This window comes from Strix aluco, chromosome 5, assembly GCF_031877795.1.
Source record: "Strix aluco isolate bStrAlu1 chromosome 5, bStrAlu1.hap1, whole genome shotgun sequence".
NCBI classification, from domain to species: Eukaryota; Metazoa; Chordata; class Aves; order Strigiformes; family Strigidae; genus Strix; species Strix aluco.
In genome coordinates this window covers 32,857,406-32,874,801 of record NC_133935.1, presented here as the reverse complement: position 1 = coordinate 32,874,801, position 17,396 = coordinate 32,857,406, and the positions used below count along the sequence as shown (strand labels likewise).

Genomic DNA, 17,396 nt, shown 5'->3' with positions numbered 1-17,396 from the left:
TCAGGAGACAAAGTTCTATGTGTTAAAGAGCTTATGGTCTAATCTTCGGGCATCCTCTGGTAGGTGTAACACCATTGTAACAGTGCAGAGAAATGAACCCCAGTGTGGGGAGGAGTCTGACCAAAAAGCAGAAGAGCCTGCATCAGCCAGGAACACTGCCAAAAGCAGTGTGCGTCCATCCCACCCGTCCCTTTGCAAACGGGAGGGGATCAACCAGCTGCCCAGAGGGTGGAAATACCTGACAAACCTCCATCTCTTTTGCCTTTTGGATCTTCATGCCTGGTTGCTTTCTTAAAGCCTTTGACCCCCATCATGGCCTTTAATCTAAAAATCATCTTCCTGTTTCTTTGGTTGCTTCAGTGTGAAGGTAAAAAAATGTTTTTTAATTCCTTTTGTTTACTCTCACGTTTGTTCGTATTAGAGCATTTCCAGCTGCTATCTTTTGCTAATTTCCAGAGATCCCCTCTAGGAATTTGCATGCTGCTGCTATTTCTGTCTTTTAAACATTTCAAAGATGAGAGAGAGAATCCTCAAGAAAGGAGGAACATGGGAGAAGGGTTAGATAACCTAAATAAAATGGTTTGGCTTTTTCCCTGGCATGTTCTTCTCAAGCTAATGGCTCCTGGGATACTGTAAGAAGATGGATCTCTCCTCTGGTTTGTTACAGCAGTGCTTAGCCATGTCTTGTATAGAAACTATATTCATGTGTGTTCTGCTGGTTAGAGATGAGGAGAAGGATGATGAATGATGAATGATTTTAGAAAATAAGGCCCTGAAGAGACCGCTGGGGTTATCACTCCCACAGTGTCTGTAGGATTTTCTGTTACCATCTTTCCACAATGTTGTATCTAGTGTACACAGGGCTGTGCGCTCACAACAAATGAGCATGTCCCTTAGGACTCTACTGTATCTTGGTTGCTTTTACAGCTAAGAACCTTTTTCCAGTGACATTACCTAAGCCTTTCCTTACTAAGCTCAGGCTATTGTCCCTAGCTATGTCATCTGTAGAGGATTTTACTTAACAGAAGTTACTTCCCAACAGTCCTTTCTGGACAGTGGCTGTGCCCGCCCTTCATTATTGCCCCCCACAACACTTCCTCAGTGCTCAGCATTCAGCAGCGCTAAGTCTGAGTTGCCTTTTCTGATGCCGAGTCCTGCTGTGCAGAGGTGATGCTGCTGTTGTGATGCAGCGTTAGTGCACGATGACAGGAAAGCAAGCCTGGCTGTGCTCTGGGACAGCTTTAATGCCTTGTTATGAGCCTGTTCATAGATGCAGAACCCCAGGGATTCCCATCAAAAGCATGAATGGAAAAGCCTGCCCATCCCCTACTTTTGCTCTCTACGTTTTTTTTCCCCCCCTTCTATTTTCATGTCTCTGAAAGAATCCTTCATTTTGTAAGACTTGTGTGTAAGTTTCCAGTTCCCTTTTTTAAAGACAACAATGGTTCGCACAGGCCTCCTCTCAAGTTGCTTTATATGTGGTGTTATGTCAGCTGCCAAACAAATAGATTCAGAGAGTGCCTGATATTATATCCAGATTTGGCTGAAAAGCCAAAGAGGTCCTGTACCGCAGGCTCCTTACTAGCTCACTCTTAGCAGTTTTTATTTTTTACTGAACAAAACAGGGAGCGAACTATGGTGTGTTCCCCATCTGTGCTTATTCATCGTCTCTTGTAACTCCCGACATCATTGTCTACTGAATTGCAGTGATAGATCACTTTCAACAGCCCCGTCTGTGTAAGGAGGAAGCACATGAAGGGCATGATCTCCCATCTTTCTGCCTAAGATACTGTCACATATAGATACTTAAGATCCACAGCTTCTGCAGATAGTTCCCATATCTAGCATCAAGTCCTGTACTTTGCTGCCCATTTACAGCAGCAAAAGTTTGGAGTGATTAAGCTGTGTCTTATTGTTCATGGCCATGGTGCTGGCCCCTGTACAGAATATGCAATTTCCTTCCTCACTCATGCTTCAGAAATACACAGTCCCGCTGATAACACCTGCTTGCTTACAGCACCTTCACAGGCACAGATTCATCACACGGTCACACATAGATGCCCAAGCAGAGGTTTGCAACTCGGGAGTTTCAGGAGATGTCCAGCTAGTGTTTGTCTTGGAAACTTGCTTTCTATTCATCCACTGTAAATAGAGTCTCACACCACTGCAAAATCAGTTCACTTCCTGCTTCATTTCCTGTCTTTCTGCGTGCTGGCGTTGTACAGAGGGCTCACAAGGGAAAAGGGGAAGCCTGTGAATGCAACAGGCTAGCGCAAATCACACAGCAATTACCTAAGAGATGTGGCAGATCACACAGGGCACATGCTCTGAATCACTCAGTTTCTGACAAGGGCCAACAGTGTGTGCTACGGGTGTGCTTACTGACATATGGTTATTTTCACTGTGTCATTCTGTCTTTGGGGCAGCAGTCCTCTCCTGACTTAAAGCGCTATTAGGTGACTGCTAACAATTATTACCCTTACAGGGGGAAATGTTGATGTACAGCAGAAACCTCCAATCCAGGTTGCGCTGCTCAAGGAAGGAGTATCCATCCCCTGTAAAGTCATCTTCCCTTACATGCCGAAATACACTAAATTTTCAATCTTCTATTACTGGATTAATTCACTGGGCCAGAGAACACCCATCTACAGTAGGTCAGAAAACGTAGACATCCCTTCTGGAAGTGAGAATAAGACTGCTACCGTATCTTACGACCACAGTATCATACCACTTGAAAACACCTCTTATACTGGCACATACTACTGCGAGGTCAAATGGAATGACATCCAGAAAATGGGAAAGGGAGTGTTTGTCCTTGCTAGAGGTAAGTGAACAACCAGAAAGGCTGGGCAGGTGGCTAAAAATCTGCTGGATCTGGCTATGAAAGGATGATCTTTGCTCTTCTTTTCCTCTACCCAAACACACCATGGAGTCAGGTGGGAATAATACTTTATGCCTAATACTTAATGCCATCAGAGTTGAATGCACTTTACACAGCTGACCTGTGCTACTGTTCCCAATGCACAGATGGGGACATGAAGATGCAGTAATTTTTATCTGTCCTGCTGCAGCCTCCTGGGAACAACAGGCTTAAAGTCAGGGTGTAACCTGGGAGCCTGGGCACTGCGTCAGAGGGTGCTTTTAGGTGTCAGTGTTCGGGAGACAGTGCCATTTGGCCATTAGCAGTGTGACAGAGACTGATGAACACAAGGTCATTGGTTAGGGTGCTTGTTGTAATCAGACATAGAGGTTAGGCACTCACCATTAGGGGCTCATGAACAGGTTAGGGCTCACGGTAATCCCTCCCCCTTTTCCATGTGGTACAAGGGCTCTGCTGTTCCATTAATGTGCAGACTGGAAAGCAAGGGAGAGCTTCATGCCAAGATAAGAGGAATGTTATAGAAAAGTGATAAGGACTTGCATGCAGCTGACTGGCTGGATTTGCATTACTGAATACTGGATATGAAAAACTTCTTAGAAAGTGTAAATGCAAAGAGCTGTGATGAAGTAGCTTTGCTACACTGGTCAGAGGATGCCTACAGTACCCACCTTGCTAGTTTGTGTGGCCTGTGTACTTTCACAGAATCACAGAATCATCTAGGTTGGAAAGGACCTTGAAGATCATCTAGTCCAACCGTTAACCTAGCACTGACAGTTCCCATCTACACCATATCCCTCAGCGCTATGTCAACCCACCTCTTGAACACCTCCAGGGATGGGGACTCCACCACCTCCCTGGGCAGCCCATTCCAATGCCTAACAACCCGTTCTGTAAAGAAAGGCTTTCTAATATCCAGTCCAAACCTTCCCTGGTGCAACTTGAGGCCATTCCCTCTTGTTCTATCACTTGTTACTTGGTTAAAGAGACTCATCCCCAGCTCTCTGCAACCTCCTTTCAGGTAGCTGTAGAGGGCGATGAGGTCTCCCCTCAGCCTCCTCTTCTCCAGACTAAACAACCCCAGTTCCCTCAGCCGCTCCTCGTACGACATGTGCTCCAGACCCTTCACCAGCTTCGTTGCCCTTCTCTGGACACGCTCGAGTCATTCAATGTCCTTTTTGTAGTGAGGGGCCCAAAACTGAACACAGTAATCGAGGTGCGGCCTCACCAGTGCCGAGTACAGGGGTAAGATCACTTCCCTGTCCCTGCTGGCCATGCTATTTCTGATACAAGCCAGGATGCCATTGGCCTTCTTGGCCACCTGGGCACACTGCTGGCTCATGTTCAGCCGGCTGTCAATCAACACCCCCACGTCCCTCTCTGACTGGCAGCTCTCCAGCCACTCCTCCCCAAGCCTGTAGCGCTGCTGGGGGTTGTTGTGGCCCAAGTGCAGCACCCGGCATTTGGCCTTATTGAAACTCCTCCAGTTGGCCTTAGCCCATTGCTCCAGCCTGTCCAGGTCTCTCTGCAGAGCCTCCCTACCCTCGAGCAGATCTTTCTGCCCCTACCACTAAAGACCTTTGCCAGCCTCTACCTACCACTTTTCTTGGCTCTCATAGTTATGTCACCTCTCTCTAACCTACATGAAGTGTAGCTGCTTATATCATGTCTCTTTTGCATGATTCTTCAGCTGCACCCTGCTCTCTATTCAGTCAGACTAAGTTTTGAAGGGGGTGTGCCTTTGTGCCACTGTATTCTGCACAGCTTCTGTATTTCATTCTCTCAAGGCTCTTTCCAGGGTTAAAAATGCAGCAGGATTGTAACTTCCGTTCACACTGTGAATTTTCTTTCTTACAGGTACAGGGTACATGGAGACCTCTTATGGGTGGGAAATCCTTATTACCCTTACCACTCTTCTTGCTGCATTGAGCATCACTGCAACAGCTCTGCTTCTGTGGAAAAGAAAGGCAAGTTAAAACCAAATAAAAAGCAATACCTGACATGACCTATTCTAGGAATTTATTTCATTTGCTTCTAACTTGGCTGGATTGGAAGTCCCCATGCTGAAATTTTCCATGCTGGTTGTCTGCCTCAGGTTTATTTTCTTTTTTTAAGTTCAGTCTTTCTGAGAAAAAAAGATTACAAGAAAGACAAAACAAGTCATTGATTTGTCCGTTAAAGAAATTCTGGTAATCATTTTGACTCCGGCATGCTCTGCTTTAGAGCAAGGATCTGACACAGGGCAAGATGTCACACTAGCAGTGTGCTGGCCCTGAGAATAGTCAAGGAGATGTAACCTTGTGATGGGTTTTTGGAAAACTGCAGTTTGTGCATGCTCAGTTGTGGCTCTTGTCAATTTAGCAGATCAGTTGCCTAAAGGAGCCCCCGTGAGGCTTCCTTTCCACACAATGCCAGTCAGATGGGTAATGTGCTGTGCACCCAAGCAAATCTGTTGCGGCCCCGGTGGCAGGAGGAGGGCAGGGCTTTCCTTGTTTCTAATCCTCTTTCAAGATGGGGGTTACTCCGATTCAAGGGCACAACCCGATTGCAATGAGGCTGTGCAACTGTATTCCTGAGCCATGACTCAGGAACCATAGAAGAAAACAATCTGCAGTTTGGAGGGGATGGGGACCAGAACCTTGGGCATGTGTTTGGCAGAGAAAACGTTAAGAGACAAAGTGAGAGGGGAAGGTCAGGACAAGGATCCTAAGGAAGCCTGTGTGGAAGTCCCAACTAACTGGGAAAAAAGAGAGAGACAAGGATCTGAGGAGCAACCTACTTTAGCTGACTCTGCTTTGAGCAGAGGGGGATTGGACTAGACAATCTCCAGAGGCGTCTTCCAACAGCAGTGATTCTGTAAGGCTGGAAGAAGGAGCCTCGAGATGGAAACTGGAACTGGAATACAGAGCAAGGAAGCACTGGGGCTTGGAGGAGGGCATTAAGACTGGTCTGACAGGGCCCCTTGGGTAAGCAGACTAGTGGCACAGGTTGGGACCAGGTGGGTGAGGAATTGGAAGCTGGGATGAGTACCTGAGGGCAAGGGGGAAACCAGGAGTAGGAAAGAAAGTATGTAGAGGGCAGGAGAAGATGAGCCAAAAGTAGGGCTGAAAGATCTGGATGAGACAGGGGCCCCGTGGAAAAAAACTCTGGAGTCGTGATACTGGAATCCCTGTTGTTTGGGGAAAATCTGCTGCTCCTACTACTGCTACCCTCAAGCATTCAAACAGTATCCTCTGCATTCTTCCAGAGATCTCAAGGCTGGCTTAAAAAAATCTGATGTCTTTTAGAATGGAATTTGGGGATTGTTGTTTTCTAGGTAGAGCATGCCCCATATTTACTCTTTCAAGCTGCTTTTTGCCACCACGACAGCAGACTCTCTGTGTGCATTTTTATGTGGAGGCTGTGCTGCTGGTACAGTCCTATGACTCCAAGGAGCATCAGGCTTCAGCACACACAGTCGGAGATCATGAGGTTGAAAACAGAATGGCAGCAGTTGGCAGACCTGCTAATCTCGTGAGATTTACCTTGCAGGCAGTCTGATGGAGAAGGGAGTGTAAGTGGCAGTGTGACTAGGCTGGAGACAGGCCCCCATCTCTGCTTGCCTAGACAGCGTCTCCATGGGGATGAAGAGAGAGGCACTGTCAGGACTTGCCGATTGGCATCCTGAGGTTTTGAGGTGGGCCAGCAAGTCTCAGACCTATGGGCTCTCCTTGGGGCCCAAAGAGATTGTGCAATCATTACATTTGCCCTCCTGCAGAACACAGCCCATATTTCTCACCACAGCTTGCTCAGACCTGCTGGTTTAAAAATGTTTATCTTTAAGAGAAGCTATTTAGCATCCTCCTTAGTTACTAATGGACTGGAAAGCAGTTCATCGTTTTCATGTGATGTGAATATAATCATCCCACTTCTTTCCGAATTAGAAGAGATACTTAGCAAAGCCTTCTGCCTTTTCTGCCTCCTCTCTTGCTTGCTGAGCAGGACTAACCCTTATCTGTGCATGAATGGAATGTGTTCAAGGAGAACTCATCTGATGCAAGAAACATTTCTGAGGAAGAGACCTTCTTCCTTCATGCTGGACTTGCATGTCAGTGTATCACTGACTATATGTCATCATTAATGGTTGTCTGGTGCTCTTCTCTAGACTCTACATATTAGCAAAAACTTCCCGGCCAAATCCTGACAAAAGTCACTACATTTTGCCTCTCTGAAATTCCCCTGCACACTTTGAACAGGGCCCTGCTTTATTCCCTGTCCTACAGCATTGTTGTGTGCTGTTAAATACTTACACCCTCCATCCAGCTAAGTTTCAGTTGTGGAAGTGATTTCTATGTATGCACAGAGCCCAGTTCTCCTTTCCACTGCTCTAGTGTAAGTCATCAGACTCCCCCATTTTACCCTGCAGTGAGGAAAGGGACCAGCCCACGTTGTGCGAATAGTGACAGCACTCTTTGATGTGGAAGCACTTGGGGGGTGTGCAAGCAGCTGGCTTTCACATGACATTGGTGTTCACTTCATCTTTGGTGTTTTCTCCAAATGTGTCATTTGGTGTCTTGTCCTGAGCAGGTGTTGTGTCCTGGAAGGAACCAGGTAAATATCCTGAGACAGAAGGTGGAAACGCAGCCCCCTTCAGCCAGCCCACCACCCCCACCACCACCTCCTGTCTATGACGTGAGTACTAGAATTGCCCTCCATCCCTTCTGTCTGCATCATGGTACAACTCTGCTTTTCCCTGCCCTGCCATGGTAGAGACAATGCCAGTATCATGATGTGAAACATAAGCAATACCTGCATACCAGCCTGGTGCTGGTGATCTTGCTCCTATGCTCTGCCCTGCTTAGCTCCTCTCAGGACTGTGCATGTTGTGTGTTTCCATCCCGGTCCCACTTGTGGCCTCCCCAGTGCCAAAGCCTTGCACCATGCCCTGCTGGGCAGCACCCTTTCCTCTGCCAGCAGTGTGGCAGCACAGAGCAGCAAGTGTGGGGCCAAAGAGGGTTCGTGGTGGTAGAGGTAGAAGGGTCTCCAGAATTCAGGAAGGAAGAGGGCATCACAGCCCCAGTTTGTACAGTAGTGTCTCAAGAACATGCCCTTCCCAGATGGAGAATGATGGCTCAGAAAAGGGGCAGAGAAAGTGCTCCCCCCAACAACCCCAGCTGTTTAGAGCTCCTGCTGTGACACCTTCACCAGTGTCAGTGTCACAGACCACTGCAGTCCTGAGCAGGCTCACTAGCTCTCAAGGGGAAAAGGGCAGGAAGAAAGTGAAGGGAGTCTGGTTTTTTTGAGCATTTCCCTTTTCATTGCATAGGGTCTCCTTTTCCATTCACCAAACTGGGGAATGCTGACTGCTTCCACTCCTTGAGCCCAGTAGCTGCAGCGTTGTAGGTAATAGGATTGGAGTGGCTCTCCTGAAATGTCAGGCCCAGACCTCAGCTACCTCAAGTAACCATGACCCCTAATCCCATTTACAACCCATCCAGCTCCATTTAAAATGGATTCCTTTTGCTCCTTTTACTCCCATGGGAGGGCTGCTCCACTAAGAAGAGAAGGCAGGTTTTTTTTCCCCGTGATCTGTGGGACAAACAAGGAGGAATAAAATGAGAGTTGGTAGAGAAGGATGTTGCCTGATTATTAGGAAACCTTTCTGACTGCGAGGTCTGTCAGGGCTGGAAAAATCTCTCTAAGGAAAACCTGTAAACTCCGCTGCATCAATCATTTAAACTAAACAAAATGAAGCTCTGGAGAATGTACTACAGAGAGGAGCAAAGCTCTGCCAAGGAGGCAGGAGACCTGATAGGGGCAGATATGAGCAACAGAATGGGCCTGCCCCTTCTCATTCTCATTTTGCAGGTAGGGGGACACCATTTTGTGGTCCTTTAATTTTTGGAGTAGAGGTTTAAAATAAAGCACTATGTATTGTATGTGATATGTTTATTCTGGGCAAAAAGCAATGCTTTGAGTAGAGGAGGCTGCAGGTTATAAACCTTTTCATTTGTATCAAGTAATTTCTTTTTAATTCGGGCTTATAAAAATCCGAATGGGTAGTTTCCTGCTGAAGTGGATGATTTCTGCAAGGAGACAAAAAAAAAATCAAATCCATTTCTTGCTCAGTCGGCCTCGTCATGCATCCTTAGCTCCATCTTAATTACATGTTTCATCATGTTGTTCTGTTCAGGAGGCCCCACTAAGGCTAATGTAGCAAGCCAGCAGAGCCAGCCTTAGGCACAGGCAGTCCCGGGAGCTGGCTGGGCCCCTGTGCTTTCAGGAGCCCTATGGACCTGGCCCAGCTGGCCTTCCCCTGAAGCCCGTTAACCACATACCAGCTGTGTGGGGCTCTTAGCCAGCCCGGTGTGCAGGGCAGGTGGCTCAGCCCTCTTTGGCAGAGCTGCAAGCAGCCTCTGACCATCTCCAGTGTGCTGGGGGGGATGAGCCCGCCTACTGGAGCTTGCTTTATCGTGGAGCAGCTGCTGTGGGGTGACATCGTTCAGGCATGAAGCAGCAACTCCCGCCACAGACATGGCACATGGCGAGAGCAGGCCTGCAAGGTGTAATGGGGGAGAGAGGGCAAGAGCCCTGGGATGGAGACCCTGTTTTGGATGGGCCCTCAGGACAGGTGAGGGGAGTGGAAAGTCAACAAACTTTATTTCCTTTGAAAGATGACTCTGGTGCCCTGCTGCTAAATTTTGTTGGGACTCTGCATGCCTCTGCAAACTGTGTTTGAAATTAGGTGTGTTGTGAAAACCCGTTGGTGTTAAATCGGGTGTTGAACACAGTGCTTAATTCATGGGGAGGGCAGAAATCCGTGGTCAGCATTGGGATAAGCTAAGGGAAGAACAAGTGAGAAGTAACTCCTAGTGATGAGATAAAGAAGGAGGTCAGAGATTAGGGGACAGGACAGGAGACCAGCATGTGCCAGATGTGCTATCTGTTGGGGAAAGCAAGAGGTCAGAGTCAGGAAGAACATCAGATCAGGGAACCGCAGTGTCCTTACAGGCCTGGAGCTGGGAGCAGAAGCAACAGGAGGCAGCACTGGACATCAAAGTAAGAGCTTGGAACTGGCTGGTGCAGCTCATTAAATGCTCTGTGTTACTCTACACTGCAGCAAGGCTCATCCCTGGCGTGGGAAGGGTCCTAGCACATCTTCTGCAAAGCCATCCTGTGGAACTTTCCTAGGAGCAAATGCCTTTCCCACTGGCTCTTCCAGGGGCAACTGTTTACCTCGTGAGGGTGGGTGTTGCATACAGCAGGTATGGTGTGAAAAACAGCAGCTATCAAAAAGCCCTGGTAATAAGCGGGCAGCTGGGCACCCACTTTGTTCCCACTACACTGCCAGGTGTTCCTTGACCTCTTTATCCTCCTGCAGCCCCAGAGCAGCTCTACCTCACTGCACTGCCCAGACCCACACCTGTATTTTCCTCTGCTTTCCAGCTTAGCTGCCTGGTTAACGAGCAGCTTGGAAATAACAATCTGAGGGACTTGCTTCATTCACTTTACACTTCAAAAAAGCTTTTTTGAGTGGCAAAGAGAACTCCTGTGGCGCAGGCAGGTTCCAGAGCACAGGAGCTTTTCCCAGTGTGAGGGAGAGAAGGAGGCTGCTCAGGGACAGGAAGGCGTCTGCCAGCGGGAAGGAGAGAGGCCTGTGTGCCTCTACTGTGACAGTAGCAGGTGGTCAGTGACCAAGTAAAAGTAATTAATTTGCAAATGGCAGTTGGAGACACCAGCTTTCCAACTCGCCAGCAAAGGACCAGCATTGTCAACAGCCTCCATGGGAAGAGGGCTTATGGAGGGAGGGTATCTTTTTTGGAGGTTAAACATTTCTTGCTTGCGAGTGGCTCCAGACTAGAGCAGTGAAAGAGGCTGCCTGTCCTGCCCAAGAGGACATGGAGCCAGGCTGCTGGGAGCACAGCATGTGGGACAAAGTCCTCACTGCCAGCATCACAAAGAGAATTGAAAATGAGCATGGGGAAATGGGATTTTCTGTGTGCGCATGTGCACATGCAAATAGTTGGGAATGTCTGTGTAGGCAAGCGGGTTGTTGGAAGTGGGAAGCAGACAGGTGAAATAATTTGACTGTTCCCGGAGGAGGAGTGGGAATGGGAGAGCCGTGTGGTGCTCCGTTCACTGCGGCCCCCTCCTGTCTGAGTGCCTGCTTGTTCCAAGCCCTGCTCCCAAATGCTACTCCTCTATCATCTGGTCCTTCAAACCACCATCCTGCTGGCCATGATTCCGAAAGATGCTGAGCATTTGCAACTCTGATGAAATGGTGAGGGTTCAGGTGATTGGCAGCCCCAGAATCAAGCCTCCATGTTTTGCTCGTCCTACTCGCTGTGTTGCGGGGCGCCTCACTCCCTTTGCAGTCTTTCCACTAATACCATCTGCCCCTCTTGCGGCCGGAGCTCCTCCCATCTTCCTGTTGCCAGAGAAACAGCCACCTTGGCAACCTGCTGTCATCCTTGAAACACACATGGAAAAGTCCTCCTGATTGTTATGTTTGATCCTTCAGGCAGATCTGGAACATCACTCAAAATGACATGCATCTCCTGTGACACAGTTACCTGGGGGACCAGTGGGTGCATACACATGTAGGGCATGTGTGTGTTTTTCTGCGTAGCTGTGTAGAACCACAGAAATATTTGAGGGCCTGGGAGTGTATTGATTTTTTATATTATTCTTTGCTCACTCTAAGAAGAAAGGAGAGTTCTGGCTTGGAAAAAATCCCAGAAAATAAATAGAAATCATGCCCGATGTAGGGTTTCCCATTTTTAACACCCCCTATGCTTCAGGACCTCAGTCTCACCTCTCTTCTCACCCTTGTGTACCCAGAATAACCATGAGCGAGAGCTTGTGGGTGTCAGGCACCTGAACAGTCTTGGGCAATGCAGAGCACTGCTAGTTACCTGTGGTCCCCACGGTGCACAATATCCTTTCATGTGGCAGAGGGGGTCTTTATTCTGCATTCTGGGACAATTTGGAGTGGAAGAAGACAGGGGTATTGGCATTGTCCTCCACTGCCTTACACAGGGTAAGTAACATCAAAGCCTGTCTCTGTGAGCCTGAAAAAGGAAGATGATGCAGCTGCACTGTAAAGATTTCAGGGGAAAAGGATTTTCTTTTTGCCCAAGTTTAGGTCAGGATCTTCAAAGTTTTGAAGATGGCAGGGGTTCCTAAAAAATGTCAGTTGGCAATTAGTTGTCTTAAGCCTAAGTAATTTATTTGACCCCTGCTCTCTCTTTCTTCCCTGTCCAGTGCCTGGATTTGCAGCAAGTTGAAGTCTATTCTATCTTGGAGAACAACACAAACAACCCGTCATGCAGAAAGAGTTCTCCAGGGAAGGTAAGGGCTGGGGCCCTGTTCTTGGAGGGTTCCCTTATGCACTGGGCACATGGGGAAAGAAAACCCACAGAGTCGCCATGGCCCTAGCAGGCAGTAAGTGTGTCTTCGGTCCCACAGAAAGGGAAAAACAGGACGTGGCATCCACTCGCCAGCTGGGCTGCACATGTAGCCTATCTTCCCTCTTCCGGCAGAACCCTTTCTCCTGCAGCTCTGCCAGTTCTGACAGTCCCAGTTTCATACAGATGCTTTGCTGTATGACACACGCTGAAAGGCATTGAGGGGTTTGGCGCCGCTGCTCCCTCTGAACGGGACGGATGTTCATGGAGAGTTGGCCAGATGCTGGTCCCCACCATTGCCCTTTCCAGATTATTTAGGCAGCTGGGAAATCCTCTGGGGTAGAGGAATCTGTGCGCTGGGGGCAGACCCTGGACGCAGCTTTGCTCTCACCAGCATTATGCACCTGAGAGCCATTTCATGGTAGCAGAAGCTAAGATGGTCTGAACAAACCCTGGGCTGATACAGTCTCTGTCAGCTCTGGGGCTCAGGAAAAGGCAGTGTGGGTACATTTTGGGCTCATATCTTGCTGGGCTGGGAGTTACGAGTTAGAGACAAGGAATTAAATCCACTCATAGTGAAAGTAGCTGGAACTCAGAATATGCAGGTGCAGATCAGTTGTGGGGGTCACATGAAGCAGACCAGAGGCCCACACAGCCCTCTGTCCTGCTTTTGGCAGGCACCAGCTGTTTCATAGGGACATAACTTGCATCAGGCACCCCAGGGAACACTTCCTTCCTGTCCTCAGAACTTTGTTGTTCTTTTCCCCTCCAGACCTCTTATCTGCTTAAAAAATATATCCACTCTTCTAAACTGGAAAATGTTCCTGAAAAATGTCTCCTGCTTCCTCCCACTGATCTGTTGGGGAGAGTTCCCCAGGTTGTCTATGCAGTGTGGAGCATGGCACCAGCTTCAGTTGGCACCATCCCTCTGTTTCATGAAGGACAGTATTTTCCAGTGTCTGAGGCATTTTCACAACTCACACCTTTTAGGAAAAGGTGGTCTAAAATCAGATAGCCTCCTCTGTGTCAGAGCTACTTGCCATGTGGTCTGGTCCCAAGGCTGCTGGCCTCCTGCAGCTACTTCTGTGGCACCACAGTAGTTGGTGGTAGAAAAGGCAGTGGCAGGTATCTGATTATTGAGGGGAAGGATGGGTTGGTTTATATAGGCTGTCTTATACCTCAGTGCATCGTATGCACTGGAAAAGACAGCATCCCTGGTTTTCTGTTCTTGCTGCATTTTGAATTAGTTGGATAGTGAGGGCAGTAGGTCCTGATCCCTCTTCCCTGTCCTATTTATTCTTCTGTATATACCTTTATCAGTTGTCCCCTTTGAAATGATTCAGTCTGGATGATGAGATGCAGTATGTGTGGGTTTTTTTCCTACCATGGAGCTGTCTGGGCTGTGCTGAATCGCTTGTGTGTGGCCCACACCACTCAACTGCTGCTTTGGGGGACAGCGGGTCTGTAAAACAGAGCAGGAGCAAAGCAACAAAGCAAGAGCAAAGGAGCATCTCTGTGTGAGTGGGTCTGGCACTGGTAGTCTTGGACAGGGTGGGTAAAGGATGAAGCAGACATGGGAGAAACAAAGGAGAAAAAAGTAAAGGGAGGGAATGGGATGAGCTCTCACACCAAGCAGATAGTTCTTGTCAGAAGGGAGGTGTGAGTGGCAGCGCCCCATGATCTCTGCACAGGAGAATTTGACTGTGCTTTCCACTGCTGTTGCAAGCACCTTGATCAGCTTTCCTCTCAGTCGTGCTGGGCTGTGTCTGCCTGGGACACTCTTCCTCCAGCTGGTTGTGCCAGAATGTAACAGGGTGTTTTCCCTAAGATCGAGACTTGTGGGCCAGTGGGTTTGGCCTGTGAGCGGGAGCTCAGATCGCTGAACGATGACTGACTCTGCTGTGGAGAGTCCAGGCCAGCCCTTGCTGCGGGATGCTGTGCATAGAGGGGGGATGGGAAGCAGGGCAGAGAGCCCCTGAAACAAGAGCTTTTGCATGCTGTCGCACAGGACTGTCAGCCAGCATGGGTAGCAAGGGGTTAATCCTGCATGCTTTGGAGGTGCCTGCACTCAGCACTTTTGTAAAATGTTTGCCTTTGGTGGTGGCAACAGAGAAAATGCTAGTGTAGGTAGGGCTTCATTCACCCGGTGGCATTTCAGCTACTTGCTGTGTAACCTTGCTTACAGCAGGCCTGTGCCACACAGCACTTAAAATATCAGTCTGTCAGCGCCTTGTCTACACAAGGAACGGTCGTGTGGAATAGACTCAACTGTTGAAGAAACAGGATTGAGGAGGTCAGGGAATTCCTCCTTCACAGAATCCAAAGTGATTTATTTTTTTACCAAGTCCAATTTTCCCTCCCCTCCCTGTCTGACAGCTTTTTGGGGGAAGAGTGACAAGTAAAGGAGGCATCTTTATCCCTTGGGCTGGATTAGTCACGTTCGTCTCTGGCAGAGTAACATTTCTCACCGAGTGGCTTCCATTTCAGCGGATCACTTATAGCCATTTCTAACAGAACAAACGTCAGTGGCTGCTTATTAAGAATTAATTCATCATATTTTGAATAATTTTTCTCCATTTCTTTTTTCTCCTTTTCATCATTCTGCAGACACCTAAGAAGCAAGCAACTCTAGAAGAGTCCTCCGATACATTGTATGAGAATATCTAACAGGGAAAATATGACCCTATGTGGACCAGACATCTTTCTGTACAGCAGAACTACTCTCTTATATCCCCAGTTCTCTGCAGAGATCCACAGAGACTTCAGGGCACAACCGTGAGGGACATGTGAACGCCTGGCTCCTTCTAAACTGCCCTTCATTAACAACAGAATGCATCTGTTCAAATCCCACCGTGGCTCAGTCTGCATTGATGCAGCAAAGCTATTTTGCTGCAAAGCTGTTTGATGTGAAAGAAAAGCTGCTTTTGTCAAGCACTCACACATATCTTAGCAATGGTGCAGATGGGATCTGTGTAGGTTTCTCTCACCTGGCCTGGCTGAAATACGTAAATCTCGATCCTCTGTAAATGATAGGACAATCCAGAGACCTCCCTGCTTCCTGGTTTGATTTTCCAATCCTGACCTGCAGCAGTCCATCTGATCCTGTGCCTACGGCTTTCCTGACATGGCCATCAGGCCTTCATGCATAGTTTAACTGAGATCCAGGCATCCACCTGCCCATTTTTCGTTTCTCAGGAACCCCACAGTGAAACATGCTTTCTCATAATCTGCTAATCCCATCAAGTAGTCACAGATGCCTGCTGTGACCATACTCAGTCGACTCAAATCAGTGCCTCCGAGTAAATGCTTTCCTTTCAGCAATATCAGCAGTATATGGTGAGGACTGGATGCACAGACAGAGATAAAGATGGAGAAAAGGAAAACAGAAAATATCCCTGCCTGGCAACATGTCTCAGTGGCAGTGCCCTTTCCAGAACAAGGAAGAGGAACAAGGAGGTGGGAACCCGAGGAAACTCCCTTGCTGGGGCTGCGTAAACCAAGCAGGTCCAGGGCCAGGTTCCAGCCCAGAGAATTTCAAGCCGAGCTCCCTGATTTCCTGCTCTTCTTGACAATGAGCATTGTTACTGCTTGGGATTTGGAGCCTCTGTGGGGGCAGGCATGGTACCTCTGCCACACCAAAACCAATAGGTTTGCCTTTGTTTCAGCCAGCCAGTATTTCCCAACAAGGGTATAAGGCTCCCTTACCCCCACCTCCATACATTATTTGGCCAGGTAAACCAGTTCTGAAACTTAGAACGACTGGAGGGAGGAGGGAGGCCCTAGAGGTGAATTTTCTATCCAAGCTCTTCTCTCTCCTGTCAGCTGGAACTTGCCTACCATTTGTGCTGATGCATATTCTAGTTCTGATAGGGAAGAGGTTACATTAAATATCCATATAACACGATCAAACCAGTGGATCAAAAAGCTGAGGCTGTTTTATCTCAGATTAAAAAACAACAACAAAATAACAACCAGACAAAACCAACCCAAAATAAGAATATGCAGCATAACTTGAGAGGAATCATAGAAACCTCTTTAAAGAAGAAGATCAAATTAAAATTGAGCTCCAGGGTCATAGGACCCTCTCTAGTTGAAGATAATGTTGCTATGCATCAGAGATAGAGGCTATGGAAAATGTCTCCGGGGCCTCCAGCCTTCCTATACTATGTTTAAAGAGATAATCCGCTTATTGCTTTGCTCTTTTTATTAGAAGAGATTTCAAACATGCAATTTGGACTTTCTTTAACCACAGGAAAATGCTTTTTCTCTTCCCAGTGTTGAGGAATTCATTTCAGAAAGAGCAATGAACAGACAGCATGGCTTATTAGACCCATTTTCCATTTGTTAAGTGATTGTGACAATTATAAATAAATATTTTTGAAGTCTACAATTTTAGTGTTTACTAATATGACCAGAAAACATTTGTGTTCACAGAGGAATTTGTAGAGGATTGTATAGGTATAACAATTCCTTTCCTTAACAAATTTGAAGAAACGATGAGATGAATTATAAACATGTTGCAGTAAGGCAATAAAATATTCAGCAGAAGCTGGTGGATTAGATGAAAAGTGAAAACTTTCAAAATAATGCTGCTTAGTTTTTGTGGTTTGCTTTTTAAATTTTATAAATGCTAAAAATACTGGGAGCTACTGGAAATTTCCTGGCAAGGATCTCACTTTGCAGTGAATTTATTTGTCTTGTCTTTCTGTTACCTATTTAAATAGTGCTTGAACAATTCTATGTATTAAGTAACTGAAGCTGTTTAAAATGAAACATGAGAGGAAGAATGGTATTTGGAATAGAAAAGGCTCTTCTAGAACAATCAGTGCTAAATTACTGGAAGAATCACACCAGGTTCTGATCAGTTAAGTGAAAAAGTAAAAATTTCCAAGAAATGCTGGCAAGTCTGGGGATTTGGGCTGTGTGCCAAAGCTTGCCAAAGTCAGGGGGAGCGGCTGTGTCGATTTCAGTGGGTTTTGGATTGGCCCTGCAAGGGTAAAAGGCTGCTGCACAAGAAAAAGGAAGTTTTGAAGCTACGTAGACAGAAGCTAATATAATTTCATTAGCATCATGCACTGTGGGCTGCCACAGTAGCATCACTGTGTGAGAGAGGAAGGTATAAAGCAGAAGAT

General features: G+C 47.4%; 1 protein-coding gene across 1 annotated transcript; it reads left to right on the top strand.

Moving 5' to 3' along the window:
• The first annotated feature begins 206 nt into the window (after positions 1-206).
• On the top strand, positions 207-16,654 carry NFAM1 (NFAT activating protein with ITAM motif 1). The gene is made up of 6 exons (XM_074825385.1): positions 207-367; positions 2,486-2,824; positions 4,736-4,845; positions 7,445-7,549; positions 12,122-12,208; positions 14,872-16,654. Exons 1-6 carry the CDS (start codon positions 313-315, stop codon positions 14,929-14,931), a joined length of 756 nt encoding a protein of 251 aa, XP_074681486.1. The 5' UTR covers positions 207-312; the 3' UTR covers positions 14,932-16,654.
• The last annotated feature ends 742 nt before the right edge of the window (positions 16,655-17,396 follow it).

Bases quoted from the DNA above. Each gene is read 5' to 3' on its own strand.
- NFAM1 (XM_074825385.1), top strand. From the start codon at position 313: ATGGCCTTTAATCTAAAAATCATCTTCCTGTTTCTTTGGTTGCTTCAG. The intron at 2,825-4,735 runs GTAAGTGAACAA...TCTTTCTTACAG, and splicing joins AGTGTTTGTCCTTGCTAGAG to GTACAGGGTACATGGAGACC. The intron at 7,550-12,121 runs GTGAGTACTAGA...TTCCCTGTCCAG, and splicing joins CACCACCTCCTGTCTATGAC to TGCCTGGATTTGCAGCAAGT.